Genomic DNA, 11,084 nt, shown 5'->3' on the forward strand with positions numbered 1-11,084 from the left:
AATAAACTCATATTTACTGCAAAACAGTCTAAATAAAGTTGCCCAAAAAGTAAAATAAAACCTTTTTTTTAAATCACAAGAAGGTTTGCTCGTGAACGACCTAATTCGGTCTGCACACAATGTGTTTCTGAAGAGCGTAAATCGCGACGTTCGCAGGTCATGTAGATGACATTTCTAGGCATTGCGAACTTCGCAAGTGCGAATGTTCGTTCCACCGAATTCGCAGGCGAAAAACGCACCATGTAGAACGGGCTTTACCGATGAGTGGCCGATAGCTGGGAAGCCAATAGGGACCCATGGGTTTTCCAATCATTGACAATCGGCCTCTGCTGCTTGGGTTGAAAGGGCACACATAAAGAAAAATGCTTGGCACCAGGGCTAAGCGCAACTAGTTAACATTTTCTCATTCAATACTTAAGGCCTGGATGTGTATTATTAAGGCTTGGTTCCTACAGCTGGTAACAACAACAACAAAAAACCTTTGTCCTATGCGCAGCGCTACCTCCCACCGGACTGCATGTCCTATTATCAGCTGGCTTAAGGTTTCAGACCAACGAAGTGATTAGCAGACAGATTATTCAGCATGGTAGTTACTACACCTTCGCAATGGTGAACATTACCTGCCTGCCTCACGACTCCGAACACCAATTATACCTTACGTCGCACAGGTTAACTTCGTTATAAAAACACCGCCCTGTGGCCTACGTAGCAGTCCGGTGCGAAATAAGTTATGCGCGCAGAATCGTTTGCAGTGGCTAGCTTGGTTACGATGGGAGTGGTCATGCGCCGTCCCAGTGCCCTCGTGTGACCGGCGTTGCTACCTCTCGCCACGGCACGTAGGCGACGAAACGCCCAGCGGCCTCAATACGGCGCTCTAATGAAACACAGCGCAGACGTTCGTCGGGAACGCACTCATCTTTCTCGCAAATCGAGGCGGCAGAACTGGTGCAGAGCGCCCGTGGTCACCGTCGCAACGTGCTACGCGCAAATTAGGCAGTCCCACATACTCAGCGTCCAAATTACACGTTGCACACCACCGCAAGTGCCCTTCAGAAGTTGTTTGAGAGCGCCCTCATCACAATCGCAAGCCAAACACCTATGCACCGCTGCAACGGCAGACAAAAATCACGACGAGAAGAGCGTAGGGAAATGACCGCACAACAGCTGCCATTTTTCTTGAACCATGACGTCACATGCGGCAAAAAGAAAAGGTCGCTTTCTTTGTTTTTTGAAGCATAGTTTGTAACCGGACAAGAGCTGGGGGCACTATAAAACACGAAATCATTCGAATCAAACAAACTTGCATTTCCTCTTCATGGCTCTTTTAAGCACTGATACAATCAATAAAAAAGGAACAAAAAAACTTTGGTGTCAGTACTCGGTATAAACACGGCGTAATTAATGCATGAACCATGCGCCGCCATCAACAATTGAGGTGCTGGAGACAGCCACATGTGATATTATGTCACAAGGTGAACCAATCTATAATGAATCACTTTTTCTTCGTTTTTTTATCTAGTACCTGCGAGGCAACGGCTACGTGACAGAATGTGGTACACGAGGCTTGCAACCCAGAAGACTGCCGGTGGAAGGATCGAAAAGTGGCATCGAGAACTCTGGTAAGCACATAAAGAGATGGAAATTGTTTGATTGGTAGTTTTCCAAAGCTCAAAAAACCACTTGACATCGCGGTTACTCATGATGCCTTATTTTTCATAGGCTACCTGAATTACTGGCAGGAACATTTACCAGACGAAGGTGGAGATTTCCCTGCGGGTGTTCTGGGTACACAAGTGAGAAGGCTGAAAATACGTAATATATGGCACGACAATATAGTTTTAAATTTATAATCTGGCCCCTCTGTTGCTGCTTTAGGGCACAAAAGCCCAGAGAGAAGAGTTCTTTTATTGAGAAATGCTGATGGTGTTTTAGTGAATGCTGCAAATGACCTCAGGTGAGAATGGTGTACATAAAAATTCCATCTGGTAATATCAGCTACGGCAAAACTCAGCAAAAAGTGATTTCTGGCTGGGAGTGGAGAGGAATCCAGCATGAAAAAAGGGATTTATGGCTGGAAAGTAGTATGAAATCTAGGAAGACAAAATATTTTTGGCTGGGAATGGTGCAGAATCCAGCAAGAAAACAATCTATTTCCGGCTAGAAAGTGGTGTACAAGCAGCAAGAATAAAGCAATTTACACCGGGTAAGGTACATCAGTCTGGCTGGAATAACTGTATTTTCAAAATGAAAAGGGGGATTTGCAGTTGTAAGTCTGCATTGTTCCAGCTGCGAATGGTGCGACCTCCAGCCAGAAAACGTGTTGTTTCTGACCGGAGACAAGCCTCAAAATTTCGATTTCAGCCACTGGTTCCGGTTGACACCTGACTCCAGTCCAGGCTAAAAACGATTTTAGGCTGGAAAACTCTATCGTTACACAGCCGGGACTGGAAATCATTTCCATCTGGGACTTGTGAAGACCGGTAGTAGGTCTTCCGTTATTATCGCTTCCCGCGCCATCCGGAGTGACGACAGCCCGGGGTATCTCGGGAAGTGGCTCGTCTTGCGGAAGACGGCGTGCGATCCGGCAGAGGTTTCTACAAAGAATCATTTGAACCCTGCTCAGTCGCTGCGAAGCAACTAGTGAACGAACCACAGCAGTTGGAAAATGAACGCCACAGTTCAGGCCACCACCGAAGTTCAGACTACAGTAGGAATCGACTTCGGCACAGGGAGCGCCAATGACAGCCCCTCCGCGGTGCTACTCTTCGAGGACTACCCGCGTCCAGTGCTGACCGGCGGCTTCGTGGCCCTCGTCATCATGGCATTATTCGGCGTGATATCTAACGCCGTGTCCATCGCCGCACTGCTCCGGTCTTCGAAGCTGCTCAAGAACGCCACCACAGCGCTGGTGATCAACCTGTGCTTCTTCGACCTGCTCTTCTCTGCATTGAACACCCCGCTGACCGCGAGCATCTTCTGGAACGCCCGCTGGGTGTACAGCGACGGCCTGTGCGTCGCACACGGCGTGAGCCGCTACTTCAACACGGGCGCCTCCATCTTCACCGTCATGGCCATCAGCATCAACCGGTACGTGGCGATCATCAAGCCGAGCCTCTACGCTCGGGCCTTCACCGAGGGCAACAACCTGCTGGTGGTGACCGGGACGTGGCTGGTGAGTCTGTCGCTGATCTTCATGGCCACGGCGGGCGTGTGGGGCCAGTTCGGCTGGGACAGGGACACCGGCACGTGCGGCGTGATGCCCAAGAATGGGCGCAGCAGCAAGGCGTTCATCCTCCTGGTGTCTTACTTCGTGCCAGCCACGTCATTCGTCATCTTTTACAGCCGCATCTACTGGATGGTGCGCATGACGCAGCGCAACCTGCGCCAATACAGCTCCAACCACAAGTCTGCCGCCTTCGTGGCGCGCTTCTTCGCCCAGCGCCAGGACGGGGGTGCCGTGTCCGCGGAGAAGGTGCAGCGCCAGCAGCGGCGCATCGCCAAGGACTGGCGCCTGCTGAAGACGGTGTTCGTCATCTTCGCCGTCTTCACGCTCTGCTACCTGCCGGTGGTCGTGCTCAAGACTTTCCGGCTTTTGGACGACTACCCGGGCATCCACGTGTTCGCGTACGTCACCTACTACTTCTCGGGATGCGTTAACCCGCTCATCTACATCTGCATGAGCCGGGAGTACCGGCAGGCCTACAAGGAACTCTGGCCCTGCGCCAAGAGCGGCACACTGTCCGAGAGCACGGGAAGCCGAGAGACGGCCGTGTGATGATTATCCTTTTTTTCGGTGTTGCTCGGTATTATCGCTACCACTTGCCCGACGATCCGAGAGTGTTTGAGCCATGCAGAACATGTACATTTCTATTACTCTCTCTATCTCTCTCTCTATTACTTATCCCGCACACTTGCAATTGAAGCTACCCCCCAAGTAGCATCAAAACATTAGAAGAATGTTACTTTTTGTTTGCTGTTAATGTTACAACATTGTTCTCAAAGCCATTTTTTTCTAATGTTTAGGTAATGCTATAAAAATATTACAATAATGTTTCGGAAAACGTTATCTAAACCTCAAGAAAACATTTTACAATATATCACTATTGTTAGTGTTGCATTTCACGAACGTTCCGTGAACAAGCTCATAACGTTCAAAAACATTAAAAGCAAAAGAAAATGTTACATGACATTTCGCGCAACGTTATGCAAACAGTAATAAAGCATTTCTACACCACATCAATACTGTTGGAATTAGGTTTACATAGCATTGCAGAAACACGCTGACTCCTTGCAAAAAGGCGTGAACCGTGCGCGCCGCTGGCAACACTGTGCGCAGCGGCCATGGTGAAGGAAAATCTCAAAGTCTTCTCTCGATCGCTCGCTCTCCGTGAGGTCGTATCCCAGGTAGCACGAGCATGTGCGGCCAATCTTTGCCCAAAGAACATTGGCCAGCCCTTTTCCTCCCGGCCCATCTTCGGCCAAAGTGTTCGGCCCTTAGTCCAAAATGGTCCTTGGCCGTGTAAGGCTGGAGCTTGGCTGTCATTCACTGGCCAATCTGCTATGGCCACTAATACCATTGTCCATTGGCCAATTATGTATGGCCTACCATTGGCCTGATTCAGATTATTCTATGCAGGCCAGAGGAAGTCCGGCCAAGGATGCTGCCAGGCGCCCTACAGCAGGCCTTTAATCTTGGAATAATATTGAAAATATATATTTAATGCATTTCAAATGCATTAAAAATGCAAAAAAATGTACGTTTAAATACGTGCAAAATGCATTAGTAATGCATTGCGTCAAATATATAAAATGCTGCGTCAAATATACTCAAAATGTGTTACTAGTGTATACTAAATAAAACCCTAAATACATTGAGAGATGCCTTGCAATGTGTCTTAGGGGGAATTGTTAACGTTCAACTAGAAAATTTCATTTTGTGGTTTCGAAAAGTTTAATAGGCCTAAAGATATGCTCCATTGTGAAAATGTAAACCGGCCATGCTCTCATTGCGGGCCAGCAAATGACTGAAAAAAACAGCATGTCTGCGCACTGATTGGCAGTTTGAAAGTTCTTTATTGTACACCTCTGCAAAGTGGCCAATTTCGCCATTACTTCGCGGCGGGAATGAATGCCTTTCAGCCATGTCTGCAGCCAGCGCAGATGCAGCGTTGTGTATCAGAATCTTCGTACTTCGGATTCTCCTCGCGGGAAATTTCACCAGCACCTGCAGTGAAAAGAAAAGAAAACAGAGGAAAGTATTAGAGAAACACTTCTTTTTTAGAGGCAAATTAATGTCAAATCAATCAGGCCTTTTCTCTAGCCGTGCCAACGTTCCTCGTGAGCAAGGATTTTTTAGTTTCCCCTTCAAAGAAAAAAAAAAAAAACCGTCATGAAAACAATGCCCCTTTGAAGGACGTAAGACAATGTGTGCAATGTTAAGCATAGTTTATATCATCATGCGGCAGCAACATTAGATCTTCAATACCATTAAAAAGAAAGGATGGTGGTTGGGGGGTAGGCTTATGTTTCGACATTGTCTAGGGAAAAAAAGGACCGAAAAGTAAGAGAAAAAAAAGACACAGCTAAGATAACAACGTTACCAAACATACAAGAGAGTTCTTAGCGTTACGATACTTCTCTTTCTTAGGCGCTTGAGTTAACTTGAAATGGTGGCCATTCTAGTTTTTCAACTTGGACAAAACTGGACTGTGACGTCACAGGACGCTAATAAAATAAGATAAGCAGTAATCTTAATAACTATAATTATTATGTGTTCCGTATTTAGGCGTCAACTCCTTCGGAGATTGCGTGCTAAAAAAATGCTGCGCAGCGAAACAGTTTAAAAATGCATGGGCGGGATTGTAGTAGATAGCTTACATAAAAGTCATTAGATTGGCGTAAGCACTCAACAATGTCTTCAAAGAAACGCAAAGTAAGTTTATTTCGAAAAAAAGGAAACTTTCAAGCCGTCCTTAAAATTACAAGTCTCATATGGTAGGCACCTAACCGAGGCGATTAAAATAAGCAAAGCAAGAAAAAGTATTTTTGCTTACACACATGTAATTTTCTTGCTCTCCGCTGCACATCACCGGTAATTTTATACTTCTGCTGTACACAGACAACGTAATGATTTAATTAGGGAGCAACACGGAAAATAATTGTGAATGCTCGCGTCGGTAACATACAAAAAACCGATTAACACCTTTTAGCGTCAGGGACAATCATGTAAAAAGTAGTGGCTTCATAAATACCCGAGACACCTAAAAACAACTTGTTTAAGTACACCCTTTAGACGCAAATAAGCAGTTGCGGCTGCTAAATACACGCAACCGCCAAGCAGCCCAGGCACACCCGCTCTAGACTTGCTCTTTGGCGGTGCCTTTGGCACATTTTTGAAATTCTCACTCGACCACGAGCGGCCTAAGGGCCCCTCGGAACGCGCACACGTGTTCGTGAATGCTCTGCAAAATGAATACAGCAACGAGGGGAACAGTTGCTAGGAAACACAAAAGAGGAAGGGTGGAACGTCCTCCAGTTTCACGAAGTTTTGGGGGGAGCCATCCAAGGAACAAAAAGAGACGAACCCGGCCGGGGGACCCGTTCTGCGAACCGAGGGGTCTGGTGCAGGGAACTGGTTGCCCCCTCACAGCCCTTCTTCTTTCTCCGTCCATCCTTTGCTGGTTCTTGGTTCTGGGAATGAAAACTGTTTGTAACTTAGCGGCGAATCTCATACAGTTTGTCTTAGATGGACAAATCATTTTAAGTCTCTGGGCATGAAGTACTTAGTGTCGCTACAGCCACTTGCACCGAAGATTACGTGGGCGGCTTTTAACACTTTTGGACACTTCCAAACAGATGGCATAAACTCTGTCATGGCTTTAGTTGACAGAATGGCGACATGCGACAGACAAAAATCGCGAACGCTACTCGGCTTCTCGCCGTATGGCCCGGGCATGCGCATTAGTCGGATGCAGGTATGCCCCAAACTGGGTTCCTTCGCCGTACGGCGGCTGCTGTGAACATGCGCAGCTGTGAGCGGCTGCTGCGAACAGAGCGAAAAAGAAAGCTGCGTTCCTGAATATACTGACTTTATTGTTTGCAGGGTGCGATACTTATGTAGTGCAGGCGGGGAACCTCTTTCCCTTTTACACTCTGTAGGGTGTAACGCGCCGACGTTGCACAGGCGATGAGGCGCGCCGTTGTGGAAGGCTCCGGTTTAAATTCGACCACCTGGGGGTCTGTAACGTGCGTCGAAATCTCTTACAAACGGGCGTTTTTGCTTTTCGCCTCCATCAGAAAAGCGGCCGTCGCGGCCGGGAGTCGAACCCGCGACCTCGTGCTCAGCATGAATACACTTCGCAAATTTCTCATGTGCGTAAACATGGACGGCGGACTTTCTGTGAACAGGCTGTACTAAAAACGTTCCTGACTGTTATATGTTTACTGCAAGTGTTAGTGCTCAATAAGCTCAGAACGGGATAACTCTATCTACAAGGTAACTCGTAGCAACAGTCCCCCGGCCACTAAGCAGGACCCGAGCTAAAAATTAGGCGCAAAAAGGAAAGCACTAAAATCCGTTTTTTTACGTCTTCTTGCTGTCGTTGATTTGTGGGTACATTCCCTTGCAAGGAGTAGTTACGGTAGGAAATCTAGCTCGCAGGTAGAGGTTAGCTTAACAACCACTTGCGGATTTCATAAAAGGCGTTAACACTCTTTTATTGCAAGGCAAACATACATCGATTAATTGTTGTGCGACACCGTACGCGCAAATAGCCGGTAAATCGTGCTTACCTTGGCTAGACGGCAATCCTGATAAAAACGCCGCTTCAACGCGCCGTCCAAGCAGAGACTCCGTCCGCACGACGTCCGCGTATTGAGGAGGCCGAAAACTTGTAACACCACAAGACAGCCAAAAGAAACGCAGCGAGGGCAGACAAAACGCCAAGGAAGGGTGCGCCGCTCACCGCAGGTACCGGGCACAGAGGAGGAGGTGGTGAGAGGCAGTGAGAGGCGCCGAGCCGAGCTGCTCGCCCTCGCAAGCATAGCCAGCGTTGTTATTGGCCGCGAGGCCCACCACTGGAGAGGCCGGCGCTGCGATCGTTTTGACGTCACTTGTAGGATCACCGTTCCTATCTTGCTGCGTAGTTGGCTTGCAGCGCGTGACACTTCGCTTAGGAAGCGCGTTCTAAAAGTATTTTTTCGTGTTAATTTCCTTCGTTTGAAGTTATTTCTCAGTGCGTCAAACGCAGTTCGACGCAATGGTGACTGTATAACCGTATCAACTGTGCTAGATTATCCGCACACACCATGAGCGTGGTGGTGTAATACGCTTGCGACCCAAGCGTAAGCAGCGGCTTGTTTCCCCGATCAACAATGGTTGACTACGACGATCGCCGAGTGAAGTTTCTACATTTCCCTTGTTTGCAAGAAATGCATACAGCAGGAAATCGTGAAGCGTTAACAGCTCGCAGAAGCACACGCACCCGCCGTGCCTGCCCGCACAGCCGACGGTGCGGTTCGAACCGACGCAGGTCGCGGCAGCAACAACTTGTCGCCGCTTTTTAAAATCACACAAGTCGTGGAAAAGAAGTTCCAGATTGGTGAAAGTGGATGTTAGTGTGATGAAAAATTCTGATAGGTAGTGTCATCAGCTGTGGTTTTCAAAGCGATGCTCATATATCTGCCGCGATTTACTCCGACCGGCCGCGGAGGTCGGTCCCGGCAGCGCCGACCCGTTCACGCACTGTGCGGCGAGCGGCAGAAGGATGGCCATTCTTGCGCGCAAGAATCGGCCGAGGCCGCGTAGGTATCTTGATCGTCGATCGCTTCAACGGAAATCACCGCGCTTACAGAGTTCTCAGCGCGGTGAAACGTTCTGTTAGGGATTGTCACTCGCAACTCTATACGGCGATGAAGTATCTGCTGCGACGCCAAGCCTAAAGTTCCCAACATCCGATTACGTGCATCCGAAGCCGGCTGCGAGCTGTTAGCGAAGGCCCTCCCGTCGCGCACGCGCGTGTTGCGTTTGGGTTCCTCTAACTTCTTGGGGGCCCCCAACGCTCGGTTCTCCTATTCGAAATATCCCCATTACCCGAAATCATTAACGACGTGTTTCGCATACGCCTCGCCTTCTGTGAGCAGTCGTGAGTTTCGAAATTGATGCTTGAGAAATGTCGGCTTACTGTAAACATGCAAAACACGCTGCAATTATAAATTACCACGCCGAGCACCTAATTAAAACTAAATATAGCCGTGGCCGAACCCGCTCGAAGGCGTTAAAAACTCGCGTTCATACCGTTCATACATTGCGGACAAGTCGCGAAAAGTAAACATCAGCCGTGCAGAGTACAGGCTACGGCAGTGATCGTTAATCAAATCCGGGAATGACTATAAAACATCGTAGGGGAAATAGGCACTGATTAAGCCAAACTGTAGACCATAACAATACTTTTAAGCATGTGCGGCGAAGCAATCTGATCACCGTTCTCGCGTCATTCATTTACCAGGCAATACGAGCAGTTCGCGCGCTGAGATCGTAAGTGAGAGACGCGTTTCCGTCGCTCTTACAAGGTGTTTGCTTGCACACATATGTCCTGTCACAATTATTTCATAATGAATTCACAGCGTACTTTTCTCGGCATCAGTTGCATCGTCCTTGGCGTTAGCTGGCTGCGTATGTAAGAGCTGTGGGTCGCGATGGTAGCAACTACCTAAACCTGGCGGTGTCGCTGGGAACAAGCCAGTCGTTGATTGCTCGCCCGAATTATTTGGTTTACAGACAACTTTTTTCGTAATTTGCATCAAATCCACAAGGAGCGGGCGAGACGGTGGCCACAACAAAAAAACACGCTTCCGCATACGCACGGGAAATGTGTTGTAGCAGACAACACGATTCGGCGTCCTACAAGTGACGTCACTCGTAGGTGGCGCCACGGTATGTCCTCGAGGCAAATAGCGTTGTCCATCCAAGGCCAATATTTTTCAGGAAAAGAAAATTTTCAAAGCCTCGACAGCGATACCGTCGTAACAACGCTGGCAAAGTGCAAGTGTTTTCATACATATATATACTCGTTGAATGAGATGTTATTTGCTTTGCCGATTGCGTTGGAACACCGCTGCTTACATATTTGTACGCCAAGTTTCTCTGTAATCAGGAGAGCTTATATGTATGCCTGCCTTAGACAGCGCAGTAAGTTAAAGTATCTCCCTCAGTTTCTTTTATTATAAGTAAACATCGAGGAGAAATTCAGTACGTTTATTCATTTAAGATGCATTTTATCCGGCACTTAAGATATGCTTTACGCGAATCTTACGATTCAGCAACTGAAGCAGCGCCTGTAGTGTATTGGAAATGTATTTCGGCAAAGCTTTTTTAATGAATTTAAAATGTATTTTCAAAACATATTTTTCCTGCATTGAGAGTATATCTCTACCGTGTTCATTTCACAAACGTAAAATGCATTTGAAATATATTTATTATATATTCGGAGTATATTTCTATGCTTCAGCAGACTTTTAAAGTATACTCAGAGTGCTGCTCTAAATGTAGTTAGGTAAGCGTATTTTTATAATATTTACAGTGCATTTACACCGTGATCGTTTGGCGGGAAGAAATACATTTTCAATTTATTCTGAATGCCTTAAGCGCGCATTTGTGACGTTCAGTGCACTCTTAATCTCTTCGTAGGGTACTTAAAAGCACTGTAATTTTTCCGCAATTTTAATAGTGTATTTTCAATATTTACTAACAGTTGAGAAAATGCAATTTTTAACGCACTTGAAATAAATGTACAAATACAAAGCATATTTGAAATGCACTTGAAGCATACTCGTAGGTATTTCAAATGTATTACTTTTCGCTAAGGGCCCTTATCATCCCTTCCCTACCGCTCCTCTTCCCTCAGTAACACTCAGCCCGACGTTTGAGCCGACAGTAGACTTTCAATTGATTGATTGTAGGGTTTAACGCGCCGACGCAACGCAGGCGATGAGGCGCGCCGTAGTGGAGGGCTCTGGATTAATTTCTACCACCTGGGGATCTTTAACGTGCGCCGAAATCTCGTCCATACGGGCATTTTTGCGTT

General features: G+C 47.3%; 1 protein-coding gene across 1 annotated transcript; it reads left to right on the forward strand.

The window, feature by feature from the left end:
• The first annotated feature begins 2,589 nt into the window (after positions 1-2,589).
• LOC144165761 (G-protein coupled receptor moody-like) lies at positions 2,590-4,393 on the forward strand. The gene has a single exon (XM_077695540.1). The coding sequence runs from the start codon at positions 2,666-2,668 to the stop codon at positions 3,773-3,775; it is 1,110 nt and encodes a 369-aa protein (XP_077551666.1). The 5' UTR covers positions 2,590-2,665; the 3' UTR covers positions 3,776-4,393.
• Positions 4,394-11,084: the final 6,691 nt, after the last annotated feature.

This window comes from Haemaphysalis longicornis, unplaced genomic scaffold (assembly GCF_048455015.1).
Source record: "Haemaphysalis longicornis isolate Haplotype H1 unplaced genomic scaffold, Haemaphysalis longicornis Haplotype H1 scaffold_15, whole genome shotgun sequence".
Taxonomy (NCBI): Eukaryota; Metazoa; Arthropoda; class Arachnida; order Ixodida; family Ixodidae; genus Haemaphysalis; species Haemaphysalis longicornis.